The sequence below is a fragment of the Phalacrocorax carbo genome, chromosome Z, assembly GCF_963921805.1.
Source record: "Phalacrocorax carbo chromosome Z, bPhaCar2.1, whole genome shotgun sequence".
Taxonomy (NCBI): domain Eukaryota; kingdom Metazoa; phylum Chordata; class Aves; order Suliformes; family Phalacrocoracidae; genus Phalacrocorax; species Phalacrocorax carbo.
The window spans coordinates 53,634,982-53,656,469 of NC_087548.1; the positions used below are offsets into that span (position 1 = coordinate 53,634,982).

Consider the following 21,488-nt stretch of genomic DNA (forward strand, 5'->3'; position numbering starts at 1 on the left):
ACTGAAAAATCCTCTTTCCACCCAAACTGAAATAGGTCTTTGAGACAGTGATGGTGGGAAAAGGCTGCTGCCAGACCCTTTCTGTTTCCTGTGGCAAACTGTGATGCTGAAGCCAGGGTTGTTATAAAGACATCTGTGCCGAAGCTTACCTTTTTCTAGGTCAAACCCAGGAATCTCTCCCTGTTATAATTAACTCTTCATCTCCCACGTTCTAGGATGTTTCCTGTTTGTAACTTCATGATTGGTTTAAGAGAGGGGTCAGGTGGTAATCACCTGGCTCTCCTTTCTTCTCTCCTCCCTTTGGGAAAGATGCCAAAACTCCTCTCCACTGGTTTCTCAAATGAATTTCCTAATACAGATGCTATCAGTTCCACAGATTAATATAATTATATGTTACAAATCAGAATTTTTTTTTTAAATGCCAATTTTTAAACGGACAAACCCAACCTTTTGCCATGTCATGGAAGTTTTCTATTTGAACAAATGCAGGGATGAAGCAGACTTTTAAAAATGAAGGGCTTGACCCTGTCTTTCCAGTTTATTTTCTTCGAAGTTTTCCAAGTCAGAGCCTCAAATCTTACTGTAGAGTGTACAGAAATGTTTTTGTTACTGAGAGAACCAGATGGTGGTTTTCTCCCAGAAGACAAGAATGCGACTTTCTTGTATAGGGTCTTTTTGGGGAGAGGCAAAAATGTATTTCTTCATCAAAATGGCAACACCTGCATTTTTGCATGTGTTTCAAATCTGTATGTTTAAGAATATGAGACAGACTCTTTCTGGTTGTCAGTGATGATGCATTTGTGAAAGAAAACATTGCTGTTTCAATGCTATGTCTTCAAGTGATAGAGCAAGCAGATTCTAACTTTGGTGTGCTTGTTCTTATGGGCAGGCAGTGCCCAGGTTACTGGTCTGTCTGCAGGTTCTCTTTCAAAGGGACAAGCTAAGGGAGGCTGAACTCACGCTGCTTCTTTTGGGAAACCTTGCAAATATCAGGTGCCGTAAGTAGCATCTTGGAGAACCTCTACAGGTGGCAGCCTTTTGGTATCACCAGTACCCTGCAGAGCAGAGACTCCAGTAGATCCCTCTTTCTGTGGATGGAAAGTGGGACCTGCAAGAGGGTTCACAGACATCGGCCCCTTTCAGTCGTCAGAGAGGAGTCACCATAGGATTCAATTCCAAACCCAGAGCCAGGAATGATCTCACTGTGCTTATCAAAGACAGAAAACTTCTTAAGAGTTCTGCAGACCTAAGTGGACCTAAGTGATGATGCTTTGCTAGTGAAATGAGTGTTGGAACCAACATGGGTTTTTTTCCCCAAACGCACAAGGACTGTATTGTTTCCTGTACCAAAAAAAGGAGAGACACCAAGCCTGCCCCTGACAAGGACCTGAGCTCTGCCTGTGTGACACTAGATCTGTGACTCTGAACATACCTGCAGAGACACCACCCACTGACTTTTACCTCTGCGCCACTGGAGGCCTTCATGCTGGGGATGTAAAAGAACTTGAATCATCTGTGAGAGCCCTCTGAGGATGAGGAAGCATTCGCACCCCCACGCGCTAGGGTTTCAAACAAAGATCAGTTGTCAGGTGTACCTATCCAGAGGCCAGCTGAATTTTCTGCAGCTTCTCCTCCTAAAGGCTGATGAGGAATAAGCTCAAATAGTTATATCCTTGATAAAGCCTATCCAGGACCTATCTATTCAGCCAACTTTGGAGGGTATGTAAGCAAAGTCTAATACCTGAACTGTTTTGCTACTTTGGAACTCCATCTAGTCATCCTGCTTTCTTGTTTATGCTTGACCACTGAAACAACATGGAGTATCTAAAGAAATGGGTCCCAGACCCCCTAGTTTCATTTCCACTGGTGTTTCATATTCAAGATCAAAGGGAGATAGAAGCTCCTTCTAGTTCTATTTTCTCAGCTGTTTATCCATTTTTTGTTCTCTGTAATGAGTTCCCTTTGCCTCTCTGGTTCCCTTCAATGCATCTTAGACTGGCTTGTGCATCTTGACCTCATGCATCTTGTCAGAGCACTCAGCTCTCACAAGTGCCTGAGGCTTCTGAGTGTCAAGGATGTCCCATTTTCAATGACAGATTAAAGGACCAATTAAAGGTTTGTTCAGTGCTACCAGTAGTCATGACAGCAGATGCCATTTTGTCCTTGTCTACCCTGTCTGCATTTTTCTTTTGAAGAGTTCCTGTTTAATAGCTGCCCCAGAGATGCTGAGTTTAAGAGCACTGCCCCCAGCACTAGTGGTGTCCAGGATCCTCAGGACTGCTCATCACAACACCTGTGGCTGCTTCGATAAGGGCACTGGCACATTCCTGCAGGACGGTTGATCAGTATAAGATAATTCACTCCCAAAGCTCCAAAGGAGACAGCATATTCCAAAAAAAAAAAAAAAAAAAAAAAAAGCTAAGCCATTTACTGCAGTAGGTCTCTGCTGACAAGGAGAAATCCATGCTGTCCTTGGCTGAGATCCCAGAATTCACAAGGCACTTCTCTGTGACAAATCAGCCCGAGTGCTTGTGCCCTTTGAGAGATTTTAGTCTGGATTACATACCACAGACTGCTGTTGAGAGAATTTGCTCCTGGATTGGACACATATCTAAGAAACATGTCACACAATGGTCCAGACTTGGCAGCAGCTAGTAAGTGTGGTAGGCACTGGAAGGGTGAGGACAGCAAAAATTGTCAGAAATTTCTACACATTTTCAAACAAAGCATGCATGAAGGAATCCTTATTGCTTTGACCAATAAAAAGTTTTTTTGCAGATCTCTGTTCTGCAGTGGGAAAACACGTATCAATAGGCTGAAAGATGCATGGACTGCTCTCCCTTGCAGTAATTGGGTCTTTAGGTAAAAGCTTTTTTCCTCTTAATCAGGAGACCTTGCAAGACAACACTATGACGGTATGGTGCACCACCCTGGCTATATGTCTACAAGTAAATCAAATGACTGACACGTTTGTGTGACTGTCAGGTCGAATGTCGATGTGTAGTGTCCATATCCATGCTGTTGAAAAGTCTTATTCTCTAAAAGAAGATTCTTGCCTCTATACTGCCTTTTGGGGTGGTCCTTGACTATGCTGATTCCTAAACGGTGTCTGGAAATTGTTTGGGATTGTGCTGGGCTGAGACTATGCCAAGCACAAAGTAATATGAGGTGATCAAAGTCAGATAGCTGGGAACATTACTTCGCGCTTCTGACTTCACTAATATAGCCTCTGTGTCTCTGGATATGGTTTCCTTGTTGTCAAACCAGTTTAGCTTTGTATCTTCTCAGACTGAGTTATTCCCCAGAGGACCATTTCAGCAGAGATCAGGATAATGCAGATTGTCGCCCTAGCCTGCAGTTCTTGGAGGACATTTCTTTGCATGGTCATTCTCATAAGCAGACATGGTTGCAGTGTGTCCCAAAAGGAGCTTTTGGACTGACACATGCCTTGCCAACCCTCATCTGATACATGCCTTTGAACGTATGCAGGTCATTGGAAGGTCTGCCTGAGCTTGCTCTGCCTGTGATCATCTGGGTCCAGTGAGGTGCTGCAGCTTGAAGTCCACCCCCCATTAGCCATTATTACACTCAAGTGACGATGATTTTTTCTTTTTTTAGTCAGGTGCTGGTCTTAGATGCATTGCTACCATGACTTTCAAGTGACTTCATCCTCCCTGACACACCTTTGCCAGTCACCTGGAGGGGAATGTGTGGGGACTTCAAAGGATGCAGGGCTGCTCTGTAATCTGACACTAGCTGTGGTTCCTTCAGTTACACGGTCCACACAGATTCAGTGACCTGTTGTTCTCTGAAAACCATCCTCCTACTCTTGTGATGGACACCCTTTGTTTTCTAGGTTGCCTGGTCCTTTTTGCCTGTGGCTGTGATGAGCAAAAAGGCATTTATTAGTCAGGCAATACTTGTGACGTGCTGAAGTGGGTTGCATTGTTGTCCGCAAGAGCTGTGTTGAATACATTGCCCTAATAAGCAACATTTTGAGCAGCATTTTGTTTCTAAAATACAGATAACATAATTCACCTAGTGTAGTTTTTATTTTTAAATTACTAGTTTTATGCTAGTCTGCAGAGGAAAATAAAGAAAGGGAGGTAGAGTCTGTGTTTTATATGCTAAGTTAAGGGGTAAGCCACAGTGATCTGTAGTAATCTAATTCTTTTCATCTACATGTGAACTCATGAAGAAATTTGAGATTTTTCAGGAGAGCCCAGCAGGCAAATATTTCCCATTTTAGCACTAAAGTAAGTAGAATTAAAAATAGGTGAAGTTGGAGGACACAGAATATGTGAAATCCTGCCTTTTGAGACTGTAAGAGGGAAATCTGGGCTTTTTTTTAAATCCAGCTCCTATGTCCTGTGCTGGTGAAGTAGGTGAACTGAAGCTTTCCTATAATCCCTCTATACGTTGGTACATATCTATGTTTCCCTCTAAATAGGGTCACCTATAAACAGAGAGGTATATTTTGACAAGGAGTGTGTAAGAATTACTGAAATGATACTTTGCTGGTCAGTTCCTTGTTCATGTTTGGTTTTCACTGCTTTTTAAGGGATGAAGAAGAGAAAAAGAAGTCTCACTCAGATGGTACAGATGAAAAGGATAATGGGAGCCAGACGAAGGCTGTCAGTCGGATTGGCAACTCAAATAACCCATTCCTGGAAATCCCTCATGACCCCAATGCTGCTGTGTATAAAACTGGATTTCTGGCTCGGAAAAGCCATGCAGATATGGATGGAAAGAAAAGTGAGTATCTTTCACTCTTAACATCTCATTTTCTTGTTATCTGTGCGCAATGCCACTTACAATGAGCCCATGTGCTTCTCAAGGCAAATAGCACTGCTTCATTAGGGGAAATTGCAGCAATAACAAACAATGTAGCAATTGGATTATCACACTCTCGCTATTAGGCCAGGATTTACAGTGTTCAGTCCCATTTGCAGCAGCTCTAGTGCATGAGCATAATGAGTAATGTGATACAGCAAAGCAATGTGACTTGTTTGTGCCAAAAGAAAATGAATCTCATGGTTTACAGAATAGAGAACAATATCAAGTGAATTACAGTAGCTGTTCTGTAGTAGTTTGGTAATTCTCCTTTTCCTTATGTGACACTGGATTGTTTCAAATCTCCCCTCCCTTCTGGGTCTGTCTTTAAAGAAAGGCTGTTCTTTAGCTCTACTTGGAAGATGCTGTAACCATTCCTTTCCCTACTTTCCCAGCCTTGGGTCACATACTCAGTGAAGTTCAGCAACTTTTGGTAAGGTAACAGCCAGATTTATGCCATGCAGTTCCTCCCTGCCCCTTCTTTGTAATAATCCTGCTGTGTCTCTTACTTTAATTACCCTCTTTCCTTCTTGTCCTGCTTCTGTTTCTGTTGCACTAATTATCGAAGGCTTCTGACTTGTGTGTGTGTGTTTTGTTGTTTGGACATCTTTGTTTTCTGTTGATGTTCTTGGAAAAACGAGAGGCTACTCAGAGCATCTGCATTTTCCCCGATCATTGCTGATGATCACCTACTCATGGTTCACACTATTGGGCTGAATCCTGAAGGCAAAGTCTGACTTTGTGATGGGTTTCTAGTAACTGCATCTCTCTCGTAGCTGGGCTAAGCTCTTTGGTGTTTGCATGTTTTGCTGGTATATTTTAGAAGGTACAGTTGGAGGTTGGTGTTTTCGAGCTGGAGGCTGACAGCTGGACAACTAAATCAAAACAGACATGTTGAAATCAAACTGACCTCATTCTTTGTGATGACTGGATATTCGAATAGGTTCCTCTTTATTAAACTTCTGTTTATTTAACCTTAATAAATAATTGTATCTAGTTGCCTTTATTAAATTATTTCTTTAATTATAAGTAATCAAAATTTCTCATTATTCAGTACATTGGATGTTGGCATTTTGAGGATAATCCTTTTATGAGTAATATAATTAGGGCCATGTTTTCAGAATTTTCTGTACATCTTAGAGGTCTGTCTCACATTGTCATGCAGCTCTTGAAAAAGTTACATTCTGACTTTCCAGTTGCAAATAAAATGAAACTCATTTTTTTAAAAGTTATTTAGACCTTTCCATGTTTCATTTCCTAATGGAGTTGTGGCAAGGCAGAGATCGGCTTGTGTGGGATTGCTAATGATGATGTGCCAGCATGTTATAAGTATTTTCTCAGGAAAAGAGTACTGAGGGCTAAAGCAATTAGGCAGTCTAGAGGAGAAGGATGTAAAAGGGGCCAATGGATGGAAGATGACCTGAACAAATGCTGGTTAGTAATAAGGCCAGTCATGTGAGGTGAGAATGATTAACCTCTGGAGCAAGGGACTGATAACCTCTTCACCATCACTGGCTGTCTTCAGATCAGAATGGAATGGCCTTCTGAGGGTGATGCTTTAGTCATGTATGGGTTATTAATTTCGGTATAGAGGCAAGTAGATTTTGGTCAGTGGTGTGTGCTTGGTGAAGAGTGAGCTTAGATGCAGGCTTCTGGTCTCTGGCACTGTAACTGTACAGCCAGTGCCTTCTGTCCCTCTATTGCAGCTGAATTTCAAACTGGAGCCTTTATGCTGAATCCTCCCTCCCTTCCCCACCCCCTGTTTCTAGGAACTTGTGGGCTGTTGTGTTGTCTCTGTTAGGTTCTTCAACCTCTGACTTTAGGTCTCTTCAGAGGTGATTTTTTTTTTTAAAAGGATTTTGTTTCACTCCCGTCTGCTTTCTCTTCTTCAGCTTCCCCTGTGGCTGCAGGAGGAGGGAAGGGGACCAAGAAGCCACATGACTACTCAGTGCCAACTTGGGTGTGCAGCAGTGGCAAGGGGGAAGGATGCTCTTGAGAGGCACTGCTTTCTAAGCAGTGTCCCGTTGGTGTTGAGCAGTGCCTGCCAGCCTGCTATGGCATGGAGAAAGGGTGTTTCCCTCTGAAAACTCTGCCACAGCACAGAGCTCAGACCTAGCTGTGTAGGGGCAGTGTTCACCTACCTACAAGAGCATAAAGATTGGATCTCTCTGGCCTGCTTTCTGCATTGCTGCTGTTCTCTTCTGATCCAGTCCAGGGCTGTTGTCAGGGTTGTTTTATTACTCTCTCACACAGCAGGTATGTGTAGGCACTGTGCTGAGTTGCATTGTCCTTTGAAAAGGAGAGTACAAAGGAGGTTTAACACAGGACTAATGTAGCTCTCCTGTTGCCTAGACAAAGTGTAAAAATGGATCCGAGTTAAATGGGTTTTCATTTGTTTTCTTTGCAGCTCCCCGGGGAAAGCGAGGCTGGAAAACCTTTTATGCTGTGCTGAAGGGAACAGTCCTGTACTTGCAGAAGGTAGGAGAAATCACGGTCTTTTGGAAAATAATTAAAGAGGGATAAAGCAGCAGGAGTCCTCTCCGCTCTCACAGCCCACCTCCAGGCTCTTTCCCTATGACACACAGTGTAGCTGCACTCTTTCTGCCCCTCACCCTGTTTACACACACATTCAGGCATGAATCCTTTCATTGACTGCCTGCCCATTTTCACACTTTCAAGTTCAGTTCCATTGTCCCCATCCACATGTGCACCCTATCAATTCCAGTTCATACCATTGCTGTCACTCGTGGCTATAAAAATAGCTAGTTTACCAGAAAACACAGTATCATCTGTGTGTCTTGCAGAGCTTCGTTTAGGCTACTTTTAACATTGTATTTCATGCATATGACCACCCCTCCTGTAAGGCTGTCCTCGTTTTCCCATCTTTTCATGGTATACTTTTCTGCAATGCCTGCAGGACCAGCTGCAAAACAGTTGCAGCTTGGCCTTGGTATGAATATGCAGCTTCTGTTCCATAGCACAACTGAAGGATAAAGGGATACTTCAGCCTGCCACCCCCTGCCCCCAGTCCAACACCCCCCCTGCCCCCAAAGCAAGATGAGGCTGTGGTTTCTAACAAACTTTGCTCCTGACAACAAGAAGTCTAAAAAAAAACCAAACAGGTTTCAGCTAACTTTCAAGTCTTTTGGTGCAAGCTTAAAGAGATTATAGTACAGTGTTAACTATTCTTTTGGAATGTGAAATGCGACATTTCACAGTATCACAACATATGAGTGACAACTGTCAAAATCAAATAAATAGTAGCAACCGAGTAGATTGTTAAGGTCCCCCCATCAGAGGTGAAATATTCATGGAAGAGGTGGTATGTGTCCAGACTGCCCTGTATTGTATAAGTATGCTCCTTTGAAAGCCCTTTTACATTTTCACCGTGTTTTGCACCTATCAGGAGTGCAGGTTCAAATGCATACTGCTGTTTCCTCCTCCCCTGCTGGGGCTTTCTGAAGTTGTTGGTTTCACTGGAGCCAATCTGGATAGTCTCTGAGAAGGGAGTGAGTGGTCTGGATCAAATTCTTACAGCATGAGGTTGACAAGGTGGATACTCTGGATGCAGTACCTTTTTGAGTGGGCTGAAATCCTGAAACAGACAAAACAGTCTGCTGTCAGGAGGGAAGATTTGGGCTGAAAGTTGGATGTGATGTGCTCAAAGTCAGTGCGAGAGACTAGAACCAAGTCTGCTGAATTGTAGCTGAGCCTTCCTTTTGGTCCTTTTGCTGGCAGCAGGTTCAGGTTTTACTAAAGTGGCCTTCATGGCAGGTTTGTACTTGCCCTTTCCTGGCTGAAATGGAGTCACCTGCTTTGACTCCTGAAATAAGTTATCTTTAGTGTTCACCTGAAAAGACTGCATAGTTCCCTAAGAAGTAAGGAGGCTCCTTGTCCATAACACATTACTTAATTTCTTATTTGATCTTAGAGGAGGGATAAATAAGCTTTCAAGGGACGAAATGGAGGCGCTGTATATTTTAGAGTCTTAATTAAATATGTTTATGAGTGTCACTAGCATATTAGTTTAAAACACTTTCTATTTGACAAAATGTAGAGTTGCTGATGTAGCATGCAAATTTTCTACACAATGTTGCTCTTCCCACTCTCGCCCTCCACCCTTTGGAAGCAAGGGAGTAATTTAACATCTGACTGCATCTTTGAGGAATGGAATGCATTGCTGAAGTTCTTGTTCTTATTTGTTCGTTATTTGTGTCTCTTGCACTTGTCACAGCACATGAATTCAGTGATTACAGGGTGGTTACTCTGCAAAGCTGCACTCTCCCACTTGGTCCTGAAGACATTTGCACTGAAGCCATCATACTGTAGCACCATGACAATCAAGACTTTTACTTTAGTGCCGTAAAAGGTTGACAGAGGGTCCTGATGGGAAGTGACTCATTCCCAGAGTGATGGGGCAGCTGTGAGCCTCCCCAGGGTGCCTCTGGCCCCTGCTCAGCCATAGTGCCTCATGCTGCAGCTGTGAAACATTGATTTCTTTTCAGTTCCAGAAGGTCCAGCAGGGCTTTGCTTCAGCCCTGAAATAAACTTTGCTCTGTTAGGGACATGGTATCACAAAAGTTGAGGTTGCCAGAGTTTTATAACACACAGCTAGAACAAGCTGTTATAGTGAAAGTTGCTGAGCTGTTGTTTCCCTTTGCAGTATACTAGGAGACTGAAATTAACCTAATTTCAGAAAGTTCAGCAGCATTTTAGAACTGCTTTACTTCTTTATAGAAATGCATAGCTCTGGCAGTAGTCATGGGCAAAGGATTTCCTTGCCTCTGTTTGCCTTCTCTCCTGATTATGGAGTGCTATAGGGCAGGATGCATTCACATACGCTCACGCAGACACACATTTTTCTTTTCTCTCTCATTATCTGTATATTATCTATATATCTGTGGAGGTAACGTCTGTGATGATGGTTTCATTGCACTGAGTGTTATTCAAGGAGGGAAGAGAGAAATCTCACCATTCTAGGTGCTGTATACACACAAACACATGTACAAAGCTCTGCACTATTGCTTTCTGTGTTTATCTGTAACTCAGCTGTTCCCTCAAGACACTACTGTAATATAAATATTATTTGTAGCAGCTGTGATTCCCCCAGCAGGCAGTGGGATCCCAATTCTGTTGTCATTCTGTTTGCATACCAGTCCAATTCTACTTGTTGTGACATCAAAGTCCATGTATGAGAGTGGCTTGAAAATGGTGGTCACTTGAGATTTACTGGGGAGTTTATCTGGGCGGTCATGTCTCTGTGCCCACATTTTATGGTTGGTTTTGGTTTTTTTTTCCATTGGAACTTTTCCAGTGCTAATTCCTGTGCTGCATATTGTTTTATTTTTAAATGAGTTATTTAAGAGAGTTGGTTTCTGAAGTAGTGAGCACAGAGGCCACTGGAGGGGCTTAGTGGAAGTGTTCACAATTAGCCAACTAAACATGCCCACACAGTATTATATAAAATGAGAGGTTTGACATGCTTGGCATGTTGGCCCTGTCTCTGAGCATCCTCAGGCCAAGGTTAATTTCCTGCCCTCTGTTCATAGCAAGAGGAAATTGCAAAGTAGGAGCTTGACAGAATGTCTGTTCACTAGGCTGACATGAGATGTGATGTGCATACAGAAGAGAGGTTTATAAGGAGAGGACATAAGGCTGACCTCACTTCCTTGCTAGAAATTGCTTCTGAGCAAGCAGTGCAGTACATGTACCTTTGTGTTTTGTTTGGACTCTTCTGTGACGTTTGCAACGTCTTCACTCTTTGATGTGGAACTTTATAATCTTGCAGGCTTTCAGGTATTTCTATATGACTTTCCTCAAATGTGTTTCCTTTCTTAAAATATAAAAAAAGAGAGAAAGGCCAGAATGATGTAAAGAGTTTGTGATGAGGCTTTCTGAAAGAGAATTTTGCAGCCATCACGTGGAACTGAGTGGAGATACCCACCCATGGTACACTGGCTGATAAAAAGCCAAATGCCATTCTCTGGTCTATCAAAAATGGATTTAGAAATATGCTGACTCCAGGTCAGCAGGATGTGGGAAAGTCATTCTCCAGAAGTCTGAGAAAGATGAATTCAGCATGTCATTGCGTTGTGTGCAGCACTCACATCAGCCTTCAGTTGACAGAGAGGTCACAGTTCCTTTTTGGCTCCTCATATATTTCTTGCCACTGTCTTGGTCTAAGTTTAGTAAGCTGCCTTCCATTTCAGCTCAACCTCCATGCTGAAACCAGCACATCAGAGCATGTGCTGTCCTTGATGGCACAGGAGATATGGATATTCGACTCCCCTAACATTCCCTGCTAGTTGAAAAGAGTTGGAGGCCTTAGAGGAGGAATTTTGACAGCACATTCACATCCTTTCAGCTTTCTCTGAGGCTGGCCAACTATGTGGGGACATTTCCGGTATGCTGATCAGTGCCTTTGGAGAAGCTGGCAGAGCCCCAGCTGTCAATGTAGATTGCAGCCAGTTGATCCGGTGGGATTAGCGAGGATTATCATGAATGCTCTCTGTCGGTAAGGAAGGGTTCTCAGCCCAGACTGCTTCTGGGACTGCCCAAATGTAGAGTTCTTCTGGAAAAGGTTTAGACACCAGAGTGGGTTGTGGACATTGGATGCATCTCACAGAGGAAGCTGGGAGGCAACAGGCAAGGCGATAGCTGACACTGTCTCTCAGGATTAACTTGAGGGAAGCCAGAATATCATGTTTCTGAGCCTTGCCTAAGTTCATTTCTTGGCCCTGAAGTTTTACCTGTCTCCCTGGATAACGGAGCTAGTCATTTCCCCCAAAACTATCACCAAATAAATCCCCTTTTGAACCTGTGAAGGAAGAAGCTTGACCCTGGAGTCTTGCTTCCTCCATTTTCAGGATGGGGCTGGGTCAGACATTGGACATTGGACAGCCCTTCCAGGTCTTGTCCTTCAGCTAGGGATTTTTCCCAATCTTCCTTGAAGAAGTGTGCCCTAAGCAGGAGTAGGCAGAGTCCATGATGATATGGAGATCCCTCTAAACTTTGCTGGGCCTCAAGCTATGAGAGAGGAAGGACATTTGGTTTTGCTCACTACCAGACCTCAAAAACCCTTTATGTCACAGATGTTAAGGTTGAAGATGGCCCTTTGGCCGTATGTGCAGCAGTTCTCTGCCTTTCTGCTAGGCCTGCCAGATCTGTGGTGAGTTATGCCTTTGTCTGGCCCCAGGTAGAGGTGGTGCTGCGACAGTATTGCTAGTTAGCTGCATCTCCTGTGGTGTAGTGTCTGCAGCAGCAGCAAGTTCTGGGCATGCACTAGCTGGACCTCTGTGAGGAAGGATGAGACGTGGCAGAGGAGCAGGATGCTTTGTCTTCCCTTCTGGGAGACAGTCTCCACAGCTGGTGACTCCCAATCCACTGAAACTCATCCTGGAGACCCCTGATGAAACCCAGCGTAGCCCAGAGCACAGATGCCTTCGGCAGTGGTGCAGCTGCCTGTGGCTGCACACCTGGTCTGTGTGCTGCCAGATAAGCCCTGTAAACCAACTAATGCACGTTAACCAGCTCTTCTCTGGGGTCGGTGCCTCTCTGGTTTTTAAGATAGTGCTCACCCTGCACATGCTGTGTCCTGCACCCTGTTGCCCGCTAAACCCCATCTCGTAACTCTTGTGTTCAAGTGGAGGCATCAATAGTTATCATGCCTGCAGGGAATTATTACTCTGTTTTGGATCCATCACACCCTTATCCTTGGTGGGTGTTCCAGATGAGACTGATTTCTATGATGTACTAAAGGGAAGAAATAGAGTTAATTTAGACTGCTTTGGCCTCTCCTTCAGAAACTTTGCGTATGCAGCATTGCTGGCAAGTGACATTTTCTTGAAAAAGCTCCTGGCTTTCCCAAGCCATTTGTAGTAGGTGTTCTTTAAACTGAACTTGTGGCCGCAGCACAATTGCATCCTCATCCATCTTCTGTCACTCAGGAGATCAAAGACTCCCAGGCTCGCTCTTGCAGCACAAAGGAGTTTGACTCTGTGCTTCTGTCATTTGGTGATACTGTTGTTGTGTCAAAAACCTAGATGCTGCTGTGCTTGCCATTTGAAGACCCTAAGCACAGAGATTTAAAGGAGGTTTTTATATTTGCTTTGTGGAGATTGATAAGGAGGCTTCCCCACTGTGTGAGGGCCTGCCTAGGAATACGTACTCCGAGTACATACTTTATTTGAGAAAAATAAAAATTGAGCAATGGAGATTGAGAACCCAAGCAGGAACCAGCACCTGAGCAGTGGAGGTGGGGAGCTAGCCATGAAGGATTCCTGAAATGAAGACAAATAGTCCACAGCTGTGATGATAGTCAAGTACTTCCTGTTTACCCCTCTTCCTTTCAAGCAGATAGTGGAGCTACTTCTCTCCCTTGCAGAGATTAAAAAAGAGAAAGAAAGAGAAAGGAAAAGATGTTAAAGGCAGTGGAAGCTGCAAGTGCTCAAGTCAGGTTGCATTCAGTTCATATGCTTTAATACTATTCATGACTATGGAACAAGGTTTTTCCCTAGGTTAGAGAAAAAGGAGTAGCACATGGAGAAATAAGATGCCGTTTTCCCCCTTAACTCCTGCAGGATGAATATAAGCCAGAAAAGGCTTTGTCGGAGGAAGATCTGAAGAATGCAGTTAGTGTGCATCATGCGCTGGCATCCAAGGCAACAGACTATGAGAAGAAACCCAATGTCCTCAAGCTTAAAACAGCAGATTGGAGGGTCCTGCTTTTCCAAGCCCAGTAAGTGCTTTCTTCTGATTTGTCCCAGTTGTTGAGGAAAGAAAGCAGTGCTGAAGGGTGGGTAAATTCATGCCTGGACAGGTTAAAGCAGAGGCTTAAGAGGTTCAATCTGTTTATTTGATCAGAAATAAGATTAAGTAGTGATTTGATTAGAGTACACAAGTAGTTCATGAGAAAGAAACATCAGGTTTTAAAAGGCTTTTTAATCTAGCTGAGAAAGGCGTAACAAGATACAGCAGCTAGAAGCTGAAGCCGCAGGAAATTCAATTTGGAAACAAGGCACAAACTTTTAACAGTCAGGGTGATTAATCATTGAAGCAAATGACCAAAGGCAGTCTTGGACTGTCTGTCTCCTGATGTCATCAGGTCCTAGCTGGATGTATTTCTAGAAGATACGCTTTGGTCAGAAACAAAGTTACTACTTAATACAAGAATAATTTGATTAAGTTCTTCAGGCTGTGATATCCAGACAGAACAGATGACCTGCCTTTTGCTTCTGACATTAAAAACCTGTGCAGAAGTCTTATGCATGGGCCCTTTTCTACTGAGATCCATGTGAAACCTCCTAGAGATCTGTAGTGTCCAGCGCAGCTGAGACCTTAGAACATATGTCTGAATCAGGGCATTGGATGCTCTGTCACCTGTGTCATCTGGATTGGATTAGGAAAAGGTGCATGCTAGGATGAGTTAGGGACCTAATCATGAGCCAGCCTGTGACTGAGATACCTGACACTAACCACTTCCAACGACAGACCAGAAAACTGAACAAGTCTAAGACTTGCCTAGTTCTGGTTGTTTTGATTTTTAAAATGCCATTGAAGGGGTGGGAAAGAGGTAGAGGAAGCTGAGTCAACAGGTGCTTAATATGTGGTTTTTTTCCCCAGGAGCCAAGAAGAAATGCAAACCTGGATCAACAAGATTAACTGTGTGGCTGCCGTCTTCTCTGCACCGCCATTTCCAGCAGCAATTGGCTCCCAGAAGAAGTTCAGTCGCCCACTCCTGCCAGCCACCACTACAAAGCTATCTCAGGTGAGCTGTTCTTATATAGAGGGTAGGTGATGGAGATTTCTCTGGTTGGCTGGAGACTGGACGTTGGTCCTTGGCTTTGTTTTGTGGCTGTCACCACTAGCATTCCTAGGAGAAGGAGGCTTGCATGATAAATCTCTGCTCATTTCCTGATGCAAGATGTGAAGTGCAGGGAGAGAAGGAGCAGACTTGAATATAATTGTTTTATATTTTTGCAAAAAAGAAACAATCACCAGAGTTCCTAGTACCATATATAGAATTTTCATCCCGTGGTTATGGCTCTGCAGAGGACATTTCAAATACTGTCTGACTGGTGTTTTTTTGAATTTGAGTGTTTATTGCCACTCATTTCAGAAGAAATGGACATATTCCTAGTCTTTGGCTTATTGGGGTGATAAAAGGTGATAGCTGATGCATCAGGCAAGCTTCAGTTATATTTCTCCCACAGTACTTTTCCAGACTCCAACCCTTCTCAGCTCAGGGATTTCCTGTTTAATGTATATTTATAAACTGTCTCTTACATTAATGTCTTCTGTCTCCCCTTGTGATCACATAAGATTTTACCTCTACAACATCCTGTGGCAGGGAGTTTCACAGCTCTACTACTCTGTGTCTGATGCTTGTGCCCATAGCTCTTTGTACTTTGGGAGCTGTGATGCATGCCTGCAATTCCTCCTGCACTTGCAGGAACATGATATTGATAGCGTTGATCAGGTTGACAGAGCGGCAGAGGTGACAGATCCCAATCCTAGCTGTGTACTTTATGAGTAACCTCCTGTAGCTTTTAAAGTTCTCTGCCCATGCTGGATTGCTTCTTAAATGCATTTTTTTTGCCATCTTCATAGCTTAGCAACACTCCTTAGAAACCACTATCTCATAATCTGCATTTCTCTAAGGGGGTGGGTTTTTTATATCGCCCCTGCTTTTTCCCTCTCCATGGCAGTAGCATTTCTTCTTACAATGTGGTGACCAAATTTCTATCTTCTATTCTAGGTTAAAGTTTAAAACATGTCTTGTACAGGTTAATACTAACTTGTCTCATCCTTGTGATTCTACCTTTCGCTCATGCATACCTTTTATAAAATACTGTGTGGAGCTTCAATAATTTACGCCCAGTCACCAAAAAAAAAGCTTTTTTTACTCTTCGTTGTTCCATGTGATTGTTCCATTTAGCATGTTGTTTCCTAGTTTCATTGTTTCTGCTTAATCTGGAAAGGAAAAAAAAATAGAACACAGCCCATGGTTTGTGTCTTGAAGAAGGGGAGACATGAAAAGTGGAATAAGATAAGCTGTTTTAGCTAAAGGCAGAAGAATGTTAAATGTTCAAAGCAGATAAATTCAAAGGCAAGCAGAAACATGTCTGCTTTTATCTGTCAGTGTGGAAAAGCTGCCAGCAGGCTGCTTCTCATTTGGCAGACAAAAAAATATGAATTGTCAAATCTCTATGGTTGCTGTTCAGGATTTCGTGGGCTGAATCATGATGGACAGTACTTCTTCAAAGAGCCTATTCCTGGTCAGGCAGAAGTTAGGATGCGGTGAGAACCTAACATGAGTGAGGGATGGAGGTTGCACATGACAGGTTGTGCAAGATCATCGTACCAAGTTTGCTTTCAAAAGCAGATCAGTGTCTGATCTAGGTTAGTCCAACCAAAGAGGGATGTGACAAAGCTATATATAAAGGAACAACCTGTCTAGAAAAGATCTACTAGGGTTTTTTTTTTCCTTTTTTCTGAGAATGTGCATGCACACAGAAAAGCTCCAAAGGACTGCTGCCCTGGAAATTACAAATGCTAAATTAATGGCTGCTTCAAGACCTCCTGTCACCAGGCTGTAGAACTCACTGCAACAAGCTGTCACTGGGACCAGAGATTCAGAAAATCCTAAAGAGTGATTGGGCACTAACAGAGAGAGCAAGCAGATCCAGGGTAGTTAGTTAACAGCAACAAGAATTTTCGGCAGCCAATAGCAAGTGGTTTGAGCCCTACCATGTTTAGGCGGAGGCAAATTATCCCACGTTTCTTTCTTCAGTTCTCTTGCAAAAGAGTTGAAACACAAGATTAGCTGGGGCTTAACTATCATCCTCTGTAGAAGTTTTCTCCCTTTCTGCTCTTTTCCACAGCTCCAGCTCAGGGAGCTGAGAGGCTCAGCCTCTGGTGTGACCCACATTTCAGTGCAGGCATGTCCAAGCTAGGCTTGAAGCTTCAAGCTGTGCAGCCACACCACTGGAGGACATCTACTGGCAGATATCCCTTCCTCTGAGGCTAGCTACATGCGCAGGAGCTGAGCTGGGTACCACCTGCTGTTACTGGATCTGGCTAAGTCACTGAGATCTGCGTGATCATGTCTATATTTTGGACTTAACCTAATTCAAACAGAATTTCAGATCCAAGCCTAGAAATGGCCAGAAGGCCATGCTGCAGGAGCTGGAAACCTTCTGAGTCAAGGGAAGGTTAGCTGACAGATGGACTGGAGGAAGTGAGCAGGCCTGGGATTATGATAAAGGAAATTGCCTAGAAAGGAGGAGTAGCAGCTCAATCACTTTCTCCAACTGCACAGTGGGATAAAAGCTGGTAGCAGCTTAGTAAAACGAGATACCTTTTGGGGACTGGACAGCCCTTCCTCTCCTGGATGCATTGTATTGTTCTGAACAAATGAAATCCACAGACCAGCAAGCGTTTTGTAGTGCAGAAAAGGAAGGATGGGCCCTGATTCCATGTCCTTTTTGTCCTGGAAGGAACTACTTTTACATCGCAAAGACCTGAGGCAGGGTCTTCACCTGTCTCATTCTGCCCTTTGTCTGACTACATACACAACAGCCTTAATTAATTTGCCGAAAAATGTATTAGAGCAGAAGTGTCATGTTGTCAGTAATGCTCTGCAGCAAGCTGCTTCCATTGCTCTCAGCAAGACAAGGGATGACAGGTTTGCTATCGTTCCCAGTGGCATCTGCTAGCTGATGAGTTTTTCCGCAAACTTGGCCACTTTGCTTGGGTGCCTTTAATAGAGCTGTTGAGGACAGACCTCTGGAATAACAGACCTTATCAATCTAATTAAAATTAGTTAAAGGAAAGAAGGAGAGAAAGAAAGAGAAAAAGTAATTACTTGGTATTATTGTACAGGGGTCTCTCTATTTTCCTTTGCTTACGGAATGTTTTAGATTCTGTCACTTAAGTGCCTAATGTGTTTCTGAAGGATGAACAGCTGAAGTCGCATGAAGCTAAGCTGAAGCAGATCTCCACTGAGCTTGCTGAACATCGCTCCTATCCTCCTGACAAGAAGCTCAAAGGCAAGGAAGTAGATGATTACAAACTGAAGGACCACTATCTGGAGTTTGAGGTATGTATGGGAAACATTATTATTTTTACTTTTTGGGTGTGGACGGGGTAGCTATTTTTATACTTGGATACAGTCCTAAAGTTCTGCATTTTTTACCTTCCTTCACGAAGGAGTATGTTTTCATTAGACAGATATGTCACAGTAATCCCAGAAGCAGTGATGTGACTCTTCTTTCTGATAAGGACTTCCTGCGACCTTAGCCATGAATTTCGCTCCTCATCTATAAAATGGAGGATGAAAATGTGACAGTCTGTCCTTGCCTGATGTATCTGTTTGAAGAGATGATAAAGTCTTCAGGCAGGAACTCTCTTGTGATGTAAGACTATGTGTTGCCTAGTGTGTCGGCACCTCAATCTTTATGGAATGACTGCATTCTACAGTAATGTGTTCATGATAATTGTCTTCCAGTGGTGTGTTCAGAAGGAACTGCTCTTCTAAAATTACTGTGATAGGCATGCCTCATCAGAGCCATCTGTGTTGTGTATCAGTGAGCTGGACGTCAGGATGAGCAGGAAAAAGGCAGAATTAAAGATCACAGGATTGAGTGATGCAACTTAGGCAGCTGCATGAGGAGATTGTTCTGAGTATCTGACAGCAGCTTTCATCCATCATGGTGTCTGCCACATTGTAGGGCTATGTGGGAGGAGGTCGGCAAACCAGCAGATGCCTGGTATTTTTCACCTTTGAGTTTTTTTCCCCCCAGAACTGTGAGTCAATGTTGCCTTGGGTCTGAAAGGATCCTACTCTAGATAGGCGCTACCTGGCAAGGAAGATCCATAGTCTGAAGAAGAGAAAAAGCAGATAACACAAAAGTCAGAGAGACCACCAGAGGAGATGCTGGAGGCAACATATGCCTCTAGAACTGAAGTAAGCCTCCTGCCATGTATTATAAGAGTTTCTTTTGGAGGACCTCTTTTTACTCCTGTGCTTGACTGGTTGTGCACTTTTGCTTCTGCAGAAGGTTGTAACAGCTGTGTTGGGTTTGACTTTGCTGTAGTTCTGGGCTGCATTGTGTACAGTCATCTTGAGATGTTTTGCATAGATGTTTTGCTACTGTTTTGTGTAGGGAACACGGTTGGCCAGTTTGTTCTTCCACATCCCACATACCTGAAATGATCTGACCAACAGATGAATAAGAAAGTGGTGGACAGAGCTGGCAAGTAAAGGGTACACAGTGATGTGAACAGGAGAGATTGCATAATCAATAGCAGGGCTGAAGTGAGGTGATGGGATAGCTCACATGACTGGAGTGCTGCCATGAATGGATACAGGCTTTTAGGAAAGAACAGACAGGGATGACAAGGAGGGAGGAAATCACCCTTTATGTGAGTGAGTAGCAGGCACAAATCAAACTTTGCCTAAGGAAGGGTGATGAGCCAGCTGAGAGCTTGTGGGTCAGGATTACTGGCCATACCAAGATGGGTTATGTTGTGATGGCTGTCTGCTTGGCCTTTTTTCAAAAAAACCTGGAACAAACCTTGTGTTTACAGGCCCTGGTCCTCATGGGGAACTTCAACCACCCCTATATCTGCTGGAGGGGCAATGCAGCAGGGCACAAGCGATTCTGGAGTGCATTGACAACAATTTACTAACACAGGTGACCAAGGAGAGGCGCTTTGCTGTACCTCTAACTTATAAACTAGGAAGAACTGGTTGGGGACATGAAGGTCAGGGGCAACCATGGCAGCAGTGACCACGAGATGTTGGACTTCATGATCCTGAAAGAAGAGGTCAAAGTAAGAAGTACGATCACAACCCTGGACTTCAGGAGAGCTGACTTTGGCCTGTTCAGGGCACAGCTTGGAAGAATCGCATTAGATATGGACTTGGGCGGAAGAGAGCTTTGGGAGAGCTGGTCACTTTTCAAGGATCACCTCCTTTAAGCTCAAGAGTGGCTCACCCTGACAAACAGGAAACTAGGCAAAGATGGCTGAAGGCCTTCATGGATGAACACGTTGCTCCTGGCAAAACTCCAACATAAAAAGGAAGTGTGCAGGAGGTAGAAGCAGTGGCAGGAGGAATAGAGACACAGTCCAAACATGTAGGATTGCATTTGGGAAAGCCAAAGCCCATGTGGAGTTCAATCTGGCAGAAGATGGGAAAGGCAAGATTAAGGGTTGCTACAGGTATGTTAACAGGACAGGTGGGGAAAATATGGACCCTAGCTGGGGGCCGTAGTGGGGCAGGAGACCTGGTCACAAAGAAGAGGGAAAGGCCAGGGTACTCAATGTCTTCTTTGTCTGGGTCTCCACTGGTAAGACAAGCCTTCAGCAGTCACAAGTACATGAGCCCAGTGGGAAAATCTGGAGCAAGGAACACTTATGCTTGGTGAAGGATGATAAAGTTAGGGAATATTTAAACTGGACATACACAAGTCCATGGGATCTGATAGGATTCACCCATGAGTGCTGAGGGAACTGGATGATGTCACTGCAAGGCCACTCTTCATTAACTTTGAAAGGTCATGGTGATCAGGGGAGATTCCTGAGGACTGGAGGAAAGCAAATGTCATTCCTGTCTTCAAGAAAGGCAAGGAGGAAGGTCCAGGGAACTACAGGCTGGTCAGCAGGTTCTTCATCCATGGGAAGGTGATGGAGCAAATTCTCCTGGAAATCACTTCCAAACACATTAAAGACAAGAAGGTGATTTTGAGTAATCGTCATGACTAATGTGATTGCGTTTTACAATGAGATTCTGGCGTGATGGATGAGGGGAGAGCTGTGGATGTTGTTTGTTCTTGACTTTAACAAGGATTGTGACATTGTCTCCTCTAACATCCTCGTAGACAAGCTGATAAAGTGTGGACTAGGAAATCGACAGTAAGGTGGTTTGGAAGCTGGCTGAACAATCGAGATCAAAGGGTTCTGATGAATGGTACTAGTGAGTTTTCAATACTGCACCTGGAAGTACAGAGCAAGCCACACTCTTCACTCTGTAAGGGGTCTTGTGCAACTTGGGAGAGCAGAGTTTCTTGGCTTTGGGTCCTTGATACAAAGTTTATTTTCTATCACTTCAGAAGCATGATAAGTTAGGGTGAAATGTAGGCTGGAGTGTTAGATGATTTTAGAAAGATTGATGGAGAGGGAGATTGTACTGTGTTTTTTCTATTTTCTGTCAATTTCATCATGGCAGTCTTTAGAGGAATATTCCTCAGGTATCTCAGTACAAAGCAGAACCAGGAAACAAAAGATGTCTTCTTCCCTAGTGAGACCCTTGAACAGCAATTGAACTGTGCATTTCAGATATGTGATCAGCACTGCAAGAATGCTTGCCGAGGCAGACAAGTGGTGGCACCAACTTCAGTTGTGTGTGAGAGATGGTGATTCAAGGTGCTGCTCAGCACAATTCCCACTTGGCACAGATTTTGCAGGTCGTGTTGAACTATCAATAGGTACTAAAAAAAAAAAAAGTGTGCTGTATGAAAATCCTGAACAGAAACTTTCTCCCAGTTTTGGGGTTTCCTCACCTTCCCTTCAGAAGAAAGTCCTGTCAGGGTCAGGCAAGAGCTGGTGACAGACCTTGCTGCGTGGGGTCAAAGCAAAAGGGCAAGAGGCAG

General features: G+C 43.8%; 1 protein-coding gene across 3 annotated transcripts in view; it reads left to right on the forward strand.

The window, feature by feature from the left end:
- PSD3 (pleckstrin and Sec7 domain containing 3) overlaps positions 1–21,488 on the forward strand; it is a 110,755-nt gene that overhangs the window by 77,226 nt on the left and 12,041 nt on the right. For all 3 annotated transcript variants that reach the window (XM_064439387.1, XM_064439388.1, XM_064439389.1), the window contains 5 exons: positions 4,562–4,755; positions 7,241–7,311; positions 13,413–13,570; positions 14,455–14,599; positions 17,789–17,932. In XM_064439387.1, coding sequence (XP_064295457.1) covers positions 4,562–4,755; positions 7,241–7,311; positions 13,413–13,570; positions 14,455–14,599; positions 17,789–17,932 — 712 coding nt within the window. The remainder of the gene's footprint in view (positions 1–4,561; positions 4,756–7,240; positions 7,312–13,412; positions 13,571–14,454; positions 14,600–17,788; positions 17,933–21,488) is intronic.